The sequence below is a fragment of the Aphidius gifuensis genome, linkage group LG4 (genome assembly GCF_014905175.1).
Source record: "Aphidius gifuensis isolate YNYX2018 linkage group LG4, ASM1490517v1, whole genome shotgun sequence".
Taxonomy (NCBI): domain Eukaryota; kingdom Metazoa; phylum Arthropoda; class Insecta; order Hymenoptera; family Braconidae; genus Aphidius; species Aphidius gifuensis.
In genome coordinates, this window is record NC_057791.1 from 19,037,634 (window position 1) to 19,056,047 (window position 18,414).

The 18,414-nt window shown below is 25.1% G+C and overlaps 3 protein-coding genes across 3 annotated transcripts; 2 read left to right on the top strand and 1 right to left on the bottom strand.

Annotated features, from left to right (window-relative positions):
- The first annotated feature begins 1,185 nt into the window (after positions 1-1,185).
- LOC122855456 (dymeclin) lies at positions 1,186-4,296 on the top strand. The gene is made up of 7 exons (XM_044156829.1): positions 1,186-1,317; positions 1,557-2,063; positions 2,148-2,392; positions 2,471-2,868; positions 2,960-3,085; positions 3,155-3,268; positions 3,339-4,296. Exons 2-7 carry the CDS (start codon positions 1,576-1,578, stop codon positions 4,026-4,028), a joined length of 2,061 nt encoding a protein of 686 aa, XP_044012764.1. The 5' UTR covers positions 1,186-1,317; positions 1,557-1,575; the 3' UTR covers positions 4,029-4,296.
- Positions 4,297-7,849: 3,553 nt separating this feature from the next.
- LOC122855457 (calsyntenin-1) lies at positions 7,850-12,841 on the bottom strand. Its single transcript, XM_044156830.1, has 3 exons — positions 12,524-12,841; positions 10,999-11,278; positions 7,850-10,759 (listed from the first exon to the last, which is right to left on the bottom strand). Exons 1-3 carry the CDS (start codon positions 12,621-12,623, stop codon positions 8,245-8,247), a joined length of 2,895 nt encoding a protein of 964 aa, XP_044012765.1. The 5' UTR covers positions 12,624-12,841; the 3' UTR covers positions 7,850-8,244.
- A 1,527-nt stretch (positions 12,842-14,368) lies between these two features.
- On the top strand, positions 14,369-17,841 carry LOC122855458 (116 kDa U5 small nuclear ribonucleoprotein component-like). Its single transcript, XM_044156831.1, has 3 exons — positions 14,369-14,540; positions 14,702-14,958; positions 15,029-17,841. The coding sequence occupies exons 2-3, from the start codon at positions 14,716-14,718 to the stop codon at positions 17,729-17,731; spliced, it is 2,946 nt and encodes a 981-aa protein (XP_044012766.1). The 5' UTR covers positions 14,369-14,540; positions 14,702-14,715; the 3' UTR covers positions 17,732-17,841.
- The last annotated feature ends 573 nt before the right edge of the window (positions 17,842-18,414 follow it).

An 18,414-nucleotide genomic window follows, 5' to 3' on the forward strand; every position in this document is an offset into this window, starting at 1 on the left:
ACTTAAAGTCTACACAAAGCAGAGTCCACTCCCCTCAAAATACATTTTTTTTTTTTTCTTATTATTATTATCATATTACAAATGTGTGTATATGTACATTTATTATAAATAAAAAAATAAAAAGAGTTAAAAAAAATTCCTTCATGATAACTGTTGATGTGGATTTTTCATTTTGCACTTTGACTTTTTCAAGGATAATTATTTTATATCATTTCGAAAGTATTTATTACGTATTACATTAATAAACAAATAATAATAATAGTCAATATTATTATTATTATTAATTGATTACAGCATATATTTTATTTGTTTTGATAAAAAAAAAAAAAAAAATGTATATTATGAAAAGTTAATTAGTTTTTTGAAGCCCTAAACATGATGCTCCAATTTTTTTATTTAATTTTTTTTATTTGCATTATCTTATCAGTGATTTTTTTGTTTTTCATTGAAAGGTAATTGTTTTTTTTATTTAGACGCAGTTTATTTTACTGAGAAATCATTGACCGTATATACTATTCTTTGAATTATTTTATTTATTTTTTTTATATTTGATGACGTCAGAATTTAATTTTTTTTATTGTTTGAAATGTTGATTATCAACGGAATTTAACAGAAGTTTATTATCAAAATAATATTTTAATATTATCATTATAATAGGTCAACATTAAAGTGTTTTGTATTACAAAATATAAATGTTATGTTTTTAATAATAATCAGCTGTATTTATTTGTATTTTTATTTGAATGATTTTTCGTTTTAACTGTATTTTTTTTTTTTTTTTTTTCGTTTGTCTGAAAATTATATTGATTTTATTTTATTAAATTTTGTTATTATTTTGACTTTTTTCTTATCGGTTAAGTCTAGTGCGCAGTTTCAAGGAGAAAGGTTCAATTAACTTTAATGAAATTAAAAAAATTTTCTAAGGTCACATTGAAATTTAAAAAAACAAAAATTTTTTTTTTCATAAATGTTATATATTTTTTAGATAAAAAAAAAAAAATAATGTAGCTGAAAAAATCATTTTTATTTGATCCATTTGTTGATATTTTTCTAGATAAAATATTGATTATTTTTTTTTTCTTATTTCTTAGATTAGAGAAAGTCTCAAGGACATTACCATTTCAGCCTAGAAAAAAAAAAATAAATAAAAAAAAAAATAAAAACTGACAAGTAGATTTTTGTATCTGCGCGGTTTTTCGTAGTGACTGGTAGTGAACTCTATCGATAAATTTCAAAAGCTAAAATATCAACGTTTACACATTTTGACATTTGTCAAAAATATGTTGACAAAATAATAATTATTTTTTTAACATTATTGTAAGTTTAATAAACCCATACATTTCCATTATATCCATAAAAAATAATTAACTTAAATTTTACAAAATTAAATTAACATTATTATTAGTTTATTTAAAAATTATTTATTTTGACATATTAACATTGAATATTGATGATTCATCAGGTTAACAATATTAACACTGACATTGTTATTGAATTATCACAATTGATGAATTTAAAAAGCAAGAATATTTTTACTATGTTTTGATTATTTACAGATAATAAAAATTGATAAAAATGGGTGGAACACCAAGTCGTTATGATGATTTATCAAAAAATATATATTTAATTAAATTATGTGGCAAGGAAATAATACCACCAAATGATCAATTTTGGAATAAATTTTTATCATTTAATATTAAACCACCTGTTACAAGAAATGATCAAATTGAACTTGATTCACGTCTTGATACAATGTGTCAAGAATTATTAAAAAATAATTTACATACTGGTAATTTTGGTTCATTAATACAAGTTGCATTATTAAGTGCTAATGAATTACTAGCATCTGGACCAAATGAAAATGTCATGATAACATGGAAAACATATAATGCATTATTTTCAATTCGTTGTATATTTAAATATTTAGTTGAAACACTAAGTGAGGATAATGTTATTAAACATACTGAAATTGATTCAAATAAAAATAATGATAAAACTCATAGTATGAGACTTGAATCATTTTTTGAAATACTTATTGAAATTATTATTGATTTGCCACTTTCGTAAGTTTTATTAATATTATTTTAAATATACCTAATTTACATTGTTTATATATTAATTAATTGTTGTAATTTTTATATTTCAAGTGGTCTAACATATGCTGTACATCTTGAAGCAATAAATTGTCTTCTTGTTCTTTTATCAGTACAATTATTTTCTCAAACATCAGCTGAATATAGTGTTGTTTATAAAATGATAATGCATCATGAAACAAGTTTACATGCTCCAGTTGTTGTTTGTACATTATTACATAATTTTTCACAACAAGAACATGCACCACCAGATCTTTTAGTACGTGATGAAGGTGGTAGTTTTGTATTTAGTATTGCAGGTATATAAATAAATTAATTAAATATAATATATGATTAATTGAATATTATTAATAAATGTTTATTATTATTTTATTTAGCTGGATTATGGAATGTTATAAGAATGGGTATGGGTAATAGTTTTAAAAATGTACAAGTTACAAATAATGGCACAACTGAAGAAGAAGAAAAAAAAAGAGATATTGAAACACCACTTGCTAGTCAATCATTATTATTATTACTTGTATTAACAAATCATTGTACAACAACTCATAATCCATACAGAGATGCATTATTTTTTTTTACAAATGCCAATGATAATCAATCAATGATAACAACAAAATCAATAATACCATTTAGATTTAATTTGGATAAACTTTATAATACTATATGTCGTGTTGAAAATACTGATGAAATAACATTGTTATTGTACATGTTGTTGCATCGTAATCAAAGAGTCAAAGAGGACATTATCAAACGTAGTGATATACAATTACTAGTAAGGCACAAATTTATTTAACAAAGATTATTTAATTAAATAGATAAATGTTGATTTCCTTTTTTGTTTTTTTTTTTGCTTTCTTAAAAAGGTTACGCCAATTTTGCAAATTTTATATCATGCACCTGACAATACATCACATCATATCTACATGTCACTTATTATTTTGTTGATACTGAGTGAGGATGAATCATTTAACAAAAGAATTCATGAAATTGTAAGTTTATATATCTACTTTTAATGATAATGATTATTGACATTTAAATTTGGTTTTTTATGATTAAAGATGTTGAAAAATATTACGTGGTATACTGAAAGATGTATCAGTGAAATTTCACTTGGTGGCCTTTTGATTCTAGTTGTTATAAGGACAATACAATATAACATGCTTAAAATGAGGGTAAGATTATTGTTGTATTTTAGTTGATTTAAAATAGAATTTAATAATACAAAAATTTAATATTTAACAGGACAAATATCTACATACAAATTGTCTTGCAGCGTTGGCAAATATGTCTGCACATTTTACATCCTTACATCCTTATGTAAGTCAACGTTTATTGAGTTTATTTGAAACCCTAGCAAAGAAACATTCACGTCTTGAATTAAAAATTCATGGACAAGGAACATCAAGTAGTCCAGAATCAACAAATATTGATATTAATATTGATGCTGGTGATTCTGATTTAATACAAGATTTAACAATACTTGAAGAAGTATTAAGAATGATACTTGAAATAATAAATAGTTGTTTAACTTATCGTATTGGACAAAATCCAAATTTAATTTATACATTATTATATAAAAAAGATATATTTCAATTATTTAGAACACATTCAGCATTTCAAGATATAATACAAAATATATATTCAGTTATTAATTTTTTTTCACATAAATTAGAACAAACAGAACAATCACAAATTGATGTTAATGAAGTATTAACAATTATTAAACAAGGCACATTACAATGGCCAAAAGATAGATTACGTAAATTTCCAGAACTTAAATTTCGTTATGTTGAAGAAGAACAACCAGAAGAATTTTTTATACCATATGTATGGAGTGTTGTTTGTCAAGGTGCATTATTATACTGGAGTGCTGAAAATATCAAATTATTTCCATTAAATAATAGTGAACAAGCAACAGTTGTTGTTTGCTGATAAATTATTTTTATAGTTTTTATTAAAAAAAAAAAAACAAAAAAAATAATTATAATTAAAAGAAAATTTTTCTACTGTTTATCAATTTTTTTTTTTCTTTTTAAATTAAAACAAAAAGATAAACAATATTATCATGTAAATAATAATTTATTTTATTTAAGTTAAATTTTTTTTTTTTAAAAAAAAGAAAATTTTAATTATGTAGAATTAATTGTGATTTATAATTGGTTAAAAATAAATTTATTTAATTTATCAATTTATCAAATAATGTGTTTAAATTTTAATAATGTAAATAATTTAATTATTTATTTAAAAAAACAAACAAACCAATTAGTATACCTAAAAGAGAAATTTTAAAAATGAAAAATGCTATTTTTTTTTTTTCGAATGTACATCTTTATTAAACAAATACAGTTGACGCCTTAGTGGTATTTATATATTTATATAATTATTAATTATGTATTCATGTTAATTAATATATATTTCTATATATAATTCTATATCTGTGCAACTCATATGCGCGTGTGTCTACATATTTTGTTTTTTATATTTTTAATTTCTCACAATATTTCCTGTATTATTTTTTCAATTTATCAATTATTTGAGTTGCTTTATTATTATCATTTTAATTATTTTTCATTGTGAATTATATGATTTGTAATTTGACATATCTGTGCGCACTTGCCAATATTAGTAATCATCATCAGGATGTAAATTATTATTCAGTATCTTGCCCATCTAAATAAAATTTTTTAAAACAATTAATATTTCATTGTTTTATATATATTTATATAAACACATATGTAAAATTAATTCCTTATATGCTCTAATCAATTTTTCTTATATTTTAAAATATGGTTAATATTTTTTTTTAGTTTTTTTTTTTTATATTTTTTAGGAGGGAATATTATTCAAGTCTGCTCGCAGTTAATTTAGGCTAAATATTTTTATCTGATATATTTTTATAATATTTTTTTTTTTTTTAATTATAGCCCATCTAAATTAATTCCTTTTTTTTTTATTTAGTTTACAAATATTCTATGATATTTATTACCGTAAGGGAAAAATAAAAATCATAATAACAGTCTCATTCGGTTTTTTAAAAAAAATCGATCAATAAGTTGTTTTTTAACAATGAAAAATAAAAATAAAAAATTGCTAAAACATGATTTTTTTGTTTTTAATAACAATACTCTTGATATCTGTGTCAGTTGATGTATAAATTTTCTACATTGACAAAAGGTATTCATAAATGTACCAATAACTGATCAATAATTCTTTTCATATTCAGTGATGCATTGTTCCAGGTTTATATAGAAATAGATTGAGTACTATTTTGTTGTTTTTTTTTTATCCCATAAATTGATGGATACGCGTATTCCAATTATTTATAAACTTGTTATTTCATTTTTTGTTTTTTTTATCTAGTTTAAAAACAATTTATTGAAGCAGCGACAGTTTCACTTCTCTTTTTTTTTTTCGTTTTTTTTCATATAGCAGCATTTTTTATTGTTTAAATTTAATTTAACACTAAAATTGATATTTTATTTTTCGACCTGGATGTCATCACAAATATATCACCGTAGAATTAAAACAAGCCATGGGTTTATTCCACAGATATATATTTTTTAACTATCTGTAAATTAAAAAAAAAAAAAAAAATTTGAAAATTTCATTAAAATTATATTCACGGGTTTATTTTATTTTCCGTTTTTTTTTTTTTTTTATTTTCTCTGCAAACAATTATATTTATATATTTATTTATAATATATATATTTTTTAAAATTTTTTTTCATTATTTATTTATTTATTTCATATTAAACTAATACACAGTATTATTTTCTAAATGCTTAATTTTATTTTTTCACAATTTATTATTATTATTATTATTTTTTCTATAGTTGCCATTCATTTTTGCAATTAATTTTCATTAATTTAAGTACATCATTTTGGTGTAAACACCAAGCTATATTATTGTATTGCATTCCTCAAAAAACTGGTACCTGTCCAACATTTTGCATTATTACATTTTTTTTTTTTTTCATTATTTTTTTTACTTTGTTTTTTCTTTTAAATTAAATATTCAATGAATGCACACAATAAAACAATTTAAAATAATAATAATAATAAAATTAAGTACATATTCATATTTAAGTACCATGATTAAAATTCATACCATAAAAAATGTTTGTGCATGTGAAATTTTAAAATAAATAAAAATAATATTTAAAAAAAAAAATCTAAAAAAAAATTCATGCTAACAATTTTTTTTTTATTTGTCTTAGCATATTTTTAAAAATTTCATTTACGTCACTGGGTTGAGTTTATCTTTTAGATTATCATTAGGAATTTATGATTAAAAAAAAAAAAAAATTCAACAATTTAAAATACAACATTGGAGGTAACACATAATTCGGAAGCGGATTAAAATCGTGGATATCTACGATTGATTTTTATTTTTTTTTTGTTTTTATATTTATTTATTATTTATTTATTTTTTTTTTGTTATTTTTATATTATTTGTTTTGTTCAAAAAATTGGACTTGTGTCCTATAAAAATGATATGATATGCATATTGAAAAAATAAATTGTTATTATAGATTCTATGAATATTGATATTCATAATTAAAAATTATAAAGATATTTGACAACTATGTGATTAAATTACATTAAAAATCCGATTAAATTGCATGATATAATTTTTTTTATTCAAAATTTTATAAGGACATTTAAATAAACAATAAATTTTTTTATTTAAATATACTGATTTTAAAACACTGATGATAAAATTATTAAAATACCAATTTTTTTTTTTGTTACCATATATGTAAATATTTTTTTTGCCATGCACGTATACCTTTAAATGTTTTTTCATTTTTTTTTTTTTGAGTAATATGTTTTTACGTAAATGAATGCATATATATAAATATAAAAAAAAATATATATATTTATATATACACAAACATACACACGCGCATATTTGTAATCAAATAATTTATATGCATGTATACAATTATGTCCAGAGCTTGACAAAAAAAAAAAAAGGTTTTCATTTTTATTTAATTTCATCAAGACGTCATCCACTAGTGGGTGAATGCATATAATATTTATAAACATATATGTATAAGGATATGATTTTATACCGTACTTGACATTAAAAAAAAATGTCTCAAGTTCAAAAGACTTATTTTCTCATTATAGCCTTTGTTTTTTTATTAATTTTTTTAAACTTATTTTTAACGAAAAAAAAAAACCATTCAAATCAGCACAATAAAATTTGAAAAAATTATTAATTTATTAGCCATTTAATGACAAAAAAAAAAAATAAACAATAATATTTAAAACTTAATATAGTAATTAGTACAAATTGTGTAAATAATTAATTAAAATCAAATTAGTTGAAAAGCGTTTTTTGAGATATAAGAATTGTTTAATTGAATTTTTTTTTTTTACTTAACTTAACTACTTGTCATTAGAGACGATACGTTTTAATATGTCTGTGTTTTTAAGTGTATTTTGTTGTTATAGAAAGAGTAAACCTAAATAAGCGTGCGCGCACTCGAGTGCTTGTAAAATTTAATTTTTTTAAATTTTTTAATCGGTGCTTAAGCAGAGTACTAATGGCATTTCCAGTATCAATGATAATAATATTATTTTATTATTAATATTCATTATGTTTTTTTATTTTCATATACTTAAAAATTCCATCTAAGGGACGGATATATAATACGCTCATCTTCTTTTCTTTTATTTTTTTGCCTTCATCTTCTCTTTTTGACATTTTTCGAAAAAAAAAAAAACATTCCTTTTTTTCTCTCTAAATACACTCTACTCTGTTATTGCAGCGCGTCGTAGTCTTAATTTAAAAAACAAAAAAAAATAAAAAATATAAATATATATATATGTATTGCAAGAATTTATTTTTATATTTGAAATTTTGGACAGCTGAGTGCCAATTGCAAAATAAAAAATTATCCAAATTAGGAATTTCGAAAAATTTAATTTTAAAAATAAAATTAAACTGTACTCCCCTTAATACCGAATATTCCTGTATATGAAAAAACAGGAGATTAATATTTCCATTATTTTTTCGTTTGTTTGTTAGAAGAATAGAAGATAATTAGAAAAAAAAAAAAATTTTGAAAGTAAAAAAAAAAGAAAAACATTTTTTTTAAAAAAATGAAACTTTTAAAGAAATGAAAAATAAAAAAAAAATTTAAACATCACGATGATCCCATTCAAGATCATGAGGAATTTGATGATGTTGATGATGGCGATGATGACGACGTGTTGATACATCACAATCATTATCACAATCAGATGAATCAATATCATCATCTCTAAATGAATCATCATCAGAATCAGAACTAGCTGAATCATCATGTTCATCATCACGATGCGAATTATGTGAATTATTATCAGCTAAACGTTCCATTGGATTAACTGTTATTGCAAGTGCTGAATCATCCCATGCCATTTCAGTTTCAGCAGTTAATTCATCACTTGCTGTACGACTTTTATTAGCTCCACGTACACGTGTTGCACCAACAACAATCATAAGAAGTAAAAATCCAATACAACCAGCAGCAACAATTGTTATTGCATGACTACCAGTTGAATTTAAAATTTTATTACCTCCATGTAATGATGTTGTTTCATATTCATTTGATACATCAGCATGATGTCGTGATAATTGTGCATGTCCTTGTACTGGATCAAGTATTTTAACAATTGGTGGTAAATCAGTTGGTAAATTTGATGTTGGTATTAAAATTGATGATGATGATGGTGATGATGATGGTAATGATGATGATTTTTCTTTTGGATGTATAACAGCAAGTGTTTGTACATATTCATTACTAGCAAATCTACCAGATAATTCAGAGCATGTTAATTTAAATACACGATCAAGATAATATGCTGGTTTTTTATTAGTATAAGTTATTAATCTTAATAATTGTTGATATTTATATGGTGTATCAGCACCAGACAATACAACACCATCACGATCAATTCTTGATACAATTGCATGTACTTGATGTAATGTATCAGCTGGTAAACCAATTGTTTCATGATCTGGATTTAAACTTGGATATACTGATACAGCACATGCATCTAGCCGTGCTGCACTACCAGCAGTAACACGTGCATCAGAAAATACTCTAACACCAACACGAAAATCATTATATTCACGTGCAATATATGATGTACCATTAACTGTTATACCAGGACGTGGTGGTGGTAATACTGTAACATATGATTGTATTGATGGTATTGTTATTGGACGTATATCATTACCATCACATATTATTGTTGTATCTAAACGGAAATTACGACGTCCTGGTGTTGGAAAACGACGTGTATTTGTATAGCCAATACGACGTAATAATATTTCAACATTTGTATAATTATCACCGTCAATACGTACTTCAGTTAAATCAGAATTTGTTAATAATTGTGTACCTGGTTGTAATAAATCCATTGATGGTACATGTATACCTTCTTGACAACGTCTTAAACATGTTAATACTTCTGATTTTTCAGTACGTCCAACAAGTACAGATAAACCAGCAAGATAACCACGATAATGATGTTTTGTTTTATTATCAGTACCTTGCCAACATGCACCAACAGTTATTGTTGTATTAATATCTTTTGCTGGATGTAATGGCCAATCATCAATAATTTCTGGATTTTTTTCATTACCATGATACTCATCACCATCAACAAATAATGTAACATGTGGAAATTCAACTTGTACATTAATATGATGCCAATGATCATCACATACTTGTGGTATTTTCCATCTCCATTCAGCTGGTCTAAATATATTTGGATCGCCCTCTGAAAAATCACGTCTCAATAATAATATTAAACGACAATTACGTACAAATAAAGCATAATGATGACGATTCATTTTATGATCATCAGCAGCACATAGTATATGTTCTTTAACATGTGGATCTTGTCTTGGACGTGGACGATGTTTCATCCAAACACCAATACTAAATTTTTGTGCAAGTGCATGATCAAGTATTTCAGCTGGTATTATTGCTGCTGAGCTTGTACCATCAAATTCAAATATTTCATCGGCTTCTCTGCCTTCATCACGTATCAATGTTGATGTCCAAGTTGTTGATGGTCCAGGTGTTGGTAATAAATCAATACTATCTTTTGATGCACCACAAAGTTTACGTTGACTTTGTACACTGTATGTATCACGATCACAACCTTTACCAATATGATCTGTTGCTAAACTAAGTGTTGCTCTTAAATTACGTAAATTACATGGTGCATCACATAATTCAAGATGTGCTGATGGTATTAATGGTTGTGGACCAGCATCTGCTGAATAATCAACACGTTCTGGTATACCACGCCAACCAGGTGAACATACACGATTAACTTTAACTGTAACCATTGTTGGTGCTGATTGTTTCATACCACAATCATATGCAACAACAGATAATATATAATTATGTGAACGTTCATAATCAAGTGGCTCGGAATTTTTAATAATTCCTTCATTATTAATATAAAATGGTTGTTCAGCAGTCAGTATTTCATATTTGCATACGTCACCAAATTTTGGTGTACAATCACGATCAGTTGCTTCAACACGTACGACCTCCTCATAAAGACGTCCCTCATCAACTGTGCTGACGTATGCTGGTTCTGTAAATTGTGGTGCATACTCGTTGACATCAATCACTGTTATATGAACAGTTGCGCTATTTAAGCAAAAAAGAACACATTTTTTTTTATTAATTTATTATCAATGAGATGATTTTTTAGATAAAATGTTTTAAATAGAAATTTAAAATAAAAAAAAAAATCAATAAGATTAAATTTCTGCTTTATCTATATCTTGCCTTCAAGTAGATTGATAATTATAAATAAAAAAATAAAAAAAATAGATTAAATTTTAAAATTTACATTTTATTTAATTAATTAATTTTTTTTTTCATACTTTTCTGATTGATATCCATTACAGCCAACAGCAGCAATATCAAATTTATAATTTCTTCGTTTTTCACAATTTAGGACTCGTATTGCTCGCAATTCAGCAATTCCTTTATCTTTCAAAATAATATCAAATGGTGCTTCACCATGATGCTTATTCGATATACGATATTCACATATTTTTGATCCAAATGCACGTATTTGGGGTGTTACTTCAACTAGAGTTTCATTTTCTTTAACTAAACCATGATAACCACTCTCCAAACTGTCCAGATCCAAATGTGGTACTAAAAAACAATTAAAAAAATATAATTTATTCTCAATATTATTAACAAATCAAATTATACAAATAAAAACATTTCCTCCTTTTTTTTTTCATTCTATACTTGTTTATCTCAACTATTGTTTTTTTTTTCTCTTTTTTTTTTCATTCATCATTGTTTATTTCATTTAAAAAAAAAAAAAAAATTCAATGCATGGTTTAAAATAATTTGCATAAACGTGCAAAAAAAAAAGAAGGAAAAATTTAAAAAAATAAAAAATAAAAAAACAGAATTAAATTAAAAGTAAAAAAAAATAGAAAAAAAAAGAAAAAACTAATTTCCATAAACGTCACATCTTCTTTGTATGAAACTATACAATTTATTTTTAATATTTTTATATATATAGCTAAGGAAAATATGCAAATACAAGGAACAAAAGTTGTGTAATGACAAAGGACATTGATATACATATATACACATATAAAATATGATTGTAAATTTATTTGTAAACATGTTTGGCAGGTATTTAATAGTTTTGTATACAACACCAACATAAAATAAGGTCAATTATGGTATACGAAGTGACTTTGAAGCCAACATAATGCAGTATACAACTTAAAAAAAATAAAAATAAATAAATAAAATAAAAAATAACAATTTAATCATGATATTTGATAAGTCTACATATCACCTATTACAAATATCGATTTCTCTTAAATGTAAAATAATCATAATAATACATATAATTATGATTATTTTAATTTTTAAAATATTACAAAAAAATAGTGAATTTATACCGCCCCACTGGATTATTGGCTTTATCTGTCACATGACGTGATTTTCCCATACATATATATATAAATTCCATGCTTGTGTACCTTGATTATTATTATTATTATTATTTTTAGGATTAAATGAGGTAAAGTGTTTTTTTTTTTTAAATATATGTGACTATTATTATTATGATGATGAGGAAATTTATTTATTTTTTTTTTTTTTTTTGGTAAATGGGGTTTTTGGGTAGAGTGGTTATTTGTGTATTTTTTTTCGTTTTATAAAAATAGTTTTTTTATTATTTTTTTTGAGAAGATTTATATTGTTAGGCGTGGGTGGTGATATTTTTTTTATAATGGGATTTATGATTTTGGAGCATTTTGGAGCAATCGCTGTCATTTGGCTAGACAGGATATTGGTTTTTTTTTTTTTTGGTTGAGATCAAGTGGGAGGATTGAAGAGTAATGAGATTAAAATTAATTAATGTTGAATTACCTCCATGATCGTTGAAAGAGGTCGGTGATGGGTCATAATCTGGAATGCTAGCGTGTGATGATCCAATTGTTAATAACACTAATGATGCTATAAGCAACATGATGCTGTTTGCCACAACACACTTTGTATTATATTTAAATTATTGTTTATTTTGGTTTATTTAACAAATTATTTTTATTGGATATAATGCACTTTAATTGGGGTAGATTTTTTATTTTGAAAATAAGCGCATTGCAACTTTACTACGGTAGTTACCTGCGACACACACAGACACAAAATTGTCGAGTCAATATTTGAGTGGAATATCGATTCGCGAGAGAAAAATAATTTAGTTGATTCTTGACGGTGTGGTGCGCTGATGTCGATGATTATTTTTTTATTTTTTTTTTACTCCTTTCTCTCGCTCTCTTTTTATCACTCTCTCTTTCTCTCTCGTTTTTTATCTCAATTTTTATTGCTATTTTTTATTATTTTTTTCTGAGATAAGAATAATCGAGTTATTTCTTGCGCAGATTTTTTTTTTTCTATTAGAATAATGTAGAAGTATAAGAATATTGTTATTTGAATTTTTTTTTACTACAAAAAAATTGTTATTTCTAAATAAATTCAAATAAATTTTTTAAGCACATTTTTATATAATTAATTAAAATAAATTCCAGACATTTGAGTTTGTCAATTAATATTTACTCAAGGATAATTATAAACAATTTAATATTTTTAATTTTAATGTTATTTTCAATTTTAGTTATTGTCTTAATTTTTTTTTTTTTGAATTTTAATATTTTTTCCCGCTAAAATAAAAGTCTACCATCTTTTTTTTGTTAATTGTTAATATTATTTGCATAACATTATTGTTAAAAAAAATTATATCATTAATAAAATTATTTTTTTTTAATTAAAATTATTATATATAAATTTAGTTAAATAATTTTGTTGATTTTTGTAAAGATATTTACATTTTGTCGTCGTCTTGCCGCCATTTTAATCATGGTGTCATGTCCGCCTTGGTGTTAATATCCTACAGTTGGTCGCTTCGTGTTGCTCTATTTTATTGTATTTTTTAGTCATTATTTATACGTTAATTTATTTATAAAATTTACACAATCGATTGATAAATAAATAGTGAATATAATTAAATATTAATTTTCATGAATTAATCATATTTTATGTCATGTTAGTGATTGACAAAAACAGTGAGTTCAGTATGCCATATCAGCCACCTTGACTGTTATTTACGTGATGAAAAATTATCGTAATTAAGTAATTGTTGTAATTATATCAATTGTTTTTTATTCATTCAGTGTTGTTTTATTTTTTCTCTTTCAATTTTACAAGTTTTTGTGGTTATTATTTTTTATTTTAATAAATAAAGTCAGTGTGTTTATTTTTTGTGAGTGATGTGATTGATGTGAGCGATTTGTGTTTTGGAGATCAAGAAAAAAAATCTTTGCTGATGACAATCCTGATAAAAAATGACAAACAACTGCAGCTAAAAATCCTGTTGATCATTGACTTCTGCAAAAGGTAAGGTAAAAAATATCAATTGTCATTATTTTTACTTTTTGATTCATGATCAATACCGAGAAACTCAATTATATTCAAGGACCCAAATTGTTATTTGATCTCCAGTCTCAATGACAATTATTTTACATAATTAAAATGATTTTTTTAATTATATTTTGATAGCAATATCAACACATCGATGTTTAGATCAACATGTTTTGAATTTTAGTTGATTCCAGTGAACATTTCAACAGAGAGCGCCAGCTCTCGGTATCTGTTTCTCTCTTTTTTTATTTTTACTTCTCTCTTTCTCTTTTTTTTTAATAAAAAACACACGCTGCTGGTCTCTAGTCTTTTTGATTGCCGCTTTGCCAACATTACGTTGCATTACGTTTTGCAACGTTTTGTTGACTAAAATTTTAATGATTACAAACGAAAATAGTATTAATAATTTGTGAATGGTGAACAACAAGTTTAAAATAAATTAACAACAAAATAAAATACTCTACTTGAGGTAAGTTAATTCATTATATTAATATTAATAATAACAAATATTTACAGGTAAATTAAACTTAGGTTATGTTTGTTAAATAAAGTTTAAGTATTTGACATATTTTATTATATAGTAATATAGTAATAAATAAATAATATTAAATTAATTTTATTTATTACTAGTTAACATTATCACAATGGACGCAGACCTTTATGATGAATTTGGTAATTATATTGGACCTGATCTAGCATCAGACAGTGAAGATGAAAATGAGTATGGAAATACCGGTGATGATGCTGAGGATCAAGACAGATCTGATGAAGAAATGGAAGAGGATAAAGATGAACAACGTGATAATAATGAACAACAATCAATGGCAGTTGTTCTTCATGAAGATAAACGTTATTATCCAAGTGCTCTTGAAGTTTATGGTCCCGATGTAAGATAATAAAATAAACAAGTAAATAAATATAATAACAGTTTAATTTTACAGCTAATAAATGTTACAGGTAGAGACTCTGGTACAAGAAGAAGATACTGATCCATTGGATAAACCACTTGTAGAACCAACAAGAAAATTAAAATTTCAAATAAAACAAGAATTACCAGAAACAACATACAACATGGAATTTCTTGCTGATATGATGGATGCACCACATTTAATACGTAATGTTGTATTACTTGGTCATTTACATCATGGTAAAACAACACTTGTTGATTGTCTTGTACGTCAAACACATCCATATGTTCACAGTCAAAATGATGAAAAACCTTTACGTTGGACTGATACTCTATTTACTGAACAACAACGTGGTGTATCAACAAAAGCAACACCAGTTACTTTACTGCTACAAGATGTCAAATCAAAATCATATTTATTAAATATATTTGATACACCTGGACATGTAAATTTTTCTGATGAAGCAACAGCAGCAATACGTTTATCAGATGGTGCAATACTTGTTGTTGATGCTGCTGAAGGTGTTATGTTAAATACTGAAAGACTTCTTAAACATGCCATACAAGAAAAACTAGCATTAACTGTATGTATTAATAAAATTGATCGTTTAATACTTGAGCTAAAACTACCACCACAAGATGCATATTATAAACTTCGTCATATTATTGAAGAAGTTAATGCTCTTATTGCATTATATTCAGATGATGAAAATCCAAAATTTGTATCACCAGCACTTGGTAATGTTTGTTTTGCAAGCTCAGAATATAATGTTTGTTTTACATTAAAATCATTTGCTGCATTATATTCACGTGATCATCCATCATTAAATCCAACTGAATTTTCAAAAAGATTATGGGGTGATGTTTATTTTAATTCAAAAACAAGAAAATTCACTAAAAAACCACCACATAATACAGCACAAAGGAGTTTTATTGAATTTATATTAGAGCCAATATATAAAATATTTGCACAAGTTGTTGGTGATGTTGATAGTACATTACCAGATGTATTGGATGAATTGGGTATACGTATGACAGCTGAAGAAATGAAAATGAATATAAGACCATTATTACGTCTTGTTTGTACAAGATTTTTGGGTGATTTATGTGGTATTGTTGATATGTGTGTTGATCATATACCAAGTCCACAAACAAATGCAGCAACTAAAGTACAACATGTTTATACTGGACCAATGGATTCATCAATTGCTCAAGATATGATAAATTGTGATCCAGATGGTAGACTTATGATTCATACATCAAAAATGTATCCAACAGAGGATTGTTCATTATTTATGGTACTTGGACGTGTTATGTCTGGTACAATTGATGCTGGACAAAAAATACGTGTACTTGGTGAAGCATATACACGTGCTGATGAAGAAGATTCACGTGATTTAACTGTTGGTAGATTATGGATTAGTGAAGCAAGATATTCAGTAGAATTAACACGTGTACCAGCTGGTAATTGGGTATTAATTGAGGGTATTGATAGACATATTGTTAAAACAAGTACAATAACTGATGTTATTAATAATACAGATGATGATGAATTACATATATTTAGACCATTAAAATTTAATACACAAAGTGTTATTAAAATAGCTGTTGAACCAGTTAATCCATCTGAATTACCAAAAATGTTGGATGGTTTAAGAAAAGTTAATAAAAGTTATCCATTATTAGGTACAAAAGTTGAAGAAAGTGGTGAACATGTTATACTTGGTACTGGTGAATTATATCTTGATTGTGCAATGCATGATTTACGTAGAATGTATTCAGAAATTGATATTAAAGTTGCTGATCCAGTTGTTGCATTTGCTGAGACAGTTGTTGAAACAAGTTCATTAAAATGTTTTGCTGAAACACCAAATAAACGTAATAAATTAACAATGATTGCTGAGCCACTTGAACGTGGTCTTGCTGAAGATATTGAAGCTGAAAATGTACGTATAACATGGAATAAAAAAAGACTTGGTGAATTTTTTCAAACAAAATATGATTGGGATTTATTAGCAGCACGTAGTATATGGGCATTTGGTCCAGATTCAACTGGACCAAATATACTTGTTGATGATACATTACCATCTGAAGTTGATAAAACATTATTAGGTAGTACTAAAGATGCAATTGTACATGGTTTTCAATGGGGTACACGTGAAGGACCATTATGTGAAGAACCAATACGTAATGTTAAATTTAAAATACTTGATGCTGTTATTGCACAAGAACCATTACATCGTAGTAGTGGACAAATAATACCAACAGCAAGACGTGTTGCATATTCAGCATTTTTAATGGCAACACCACGTTTAATGGAACCATATTTATTTGTTGAAGTACAAGCACCAGCTGATTGTGTATCTGCTGTTTATACTGTACTTGCTAAACGTCGTGGACATGTTACACAAGATGCACCAGTACCAGGTAGTCCATTGTATACTATTAAAGCATTTATACCAGCAATTGATAGTTTTGGATTTGAAACTGATTTACGTACACATACACAAGGACAAGCTATTTGTTTATCTGTATTTCATCATTGGCAAATTGTACCTGGTGATCCACTTGATAAAACAATTACAATTAGACCACTTGAACCACAACCAGCAACACATTTAGCACGTGAATTTATGCTTAAAACAAGAAGAAGAAAAGGTTTATCTGAGGATGTATCAATTAATAAATTTTTCGATGATCCTATGTTGCTTGAATTGGCACGTCAAGATGTACTTCTTAATTACCAACTTTAAGATTTTTTTATTTTTCATATAATTAATTTTTCAATGATTTAAATTAGCTGTATAAATTTGTGTATCTTTTTTCTTTTTCAACAAAAATATAAATGGAAAAAAAATTTCAATTTGTTTATTTTAAAAATTTTTATTTATTTATTCATTCATTTATTTGATAAAAAAAAAAAATATAATTTTTGAAATGACGGTTGCTAAAAATTAAACTGATTATATGAATTTTTCTATGATTTCTGAGGATATTTTTTGTTGAAATACAAAATGATTAAATAATATAGTGTCGTAGGTTTATTTTTGTACAATTTTGTGGTCTAAAATTCACATCCTCTGGACATTGAGAGAAGAAAAAGAAGGAGGAGGCAAGGAGGCAAGTTCGTTAGCAAAAGACCCTGGCACTGAGAAAAAGAACCCTGTCATTATATGCGGCTATTCCAATCATTTTTTTTCTCATTCTCATTATTATTGTTATTTTATTATATATATATATTTATTTTTTTTATTATTTTTAATTTATTTCTTTTTTTATCTTTTACAACCTACCTGATACCCAATTTTCAATGTCTCTTAGAGTCATCATCATATGCCGCTTTCAATTTATTGCTTAAATTTTTAAAAAATATATTTATAATTTTAAACAAACCAACAATATAATGATTTATTTTTAATCAACAACAAATAGCTTT

Coding starts and splice junctions, on each gene's coding strand:
- LOC122855457 (XM_044156830.1), bottom strand. CDS start 12,623: ATGTTGCTTATAGCATCATTAGTGTTATTAACAATTGGATCATCACAC. Junction 11,279..12,523: donor CTCTTTCAACGATCATGGAG/GTAATTCAACAT, acceptor ATTGTTTTTTAG/TACCACATTTGGATCTGGAC. Junction 10,760..10,998: donor AATGGATATCAATCAGAAAA/GTATGAAAAAAA, acceptor TTGCTTAAATAG/CGCAACTGTTCATATAACAG.
- LOC122855456 (XM_044156829.1), top strand. CDS start 1,576: ATGGGTGGAACACCAAGTCGTTATGATGATTTATCAAAAAATATATAT. Junction 2,869..2,959: donor GTAGTGATATACAATTACTA/GTAAGGCACAAA, acceptor TTTCTTAAAAAG/GTTACGCCAATTTTGCAAAT. Junction 3,269..3,338: donor ATAACATGCTTAAAATGAGG/GTAAGATTATTG, acceptor AATATTTAACAG/GACAAATATCTACATACAAA.
- LOC122855458 (XM_044156831.1), top strand. CDS start 14,716: ATGGACGCAGACCTTTATGATGAATTTGGTAATTATATTGGACCTGAT. Junction 14,959..15,028: donor TTGAAGTTTATGGTCCCGAT/GTAAGATAATAA, acceptor TAAATGTTACAG/GTAGAGACTCTGGTACAAGA.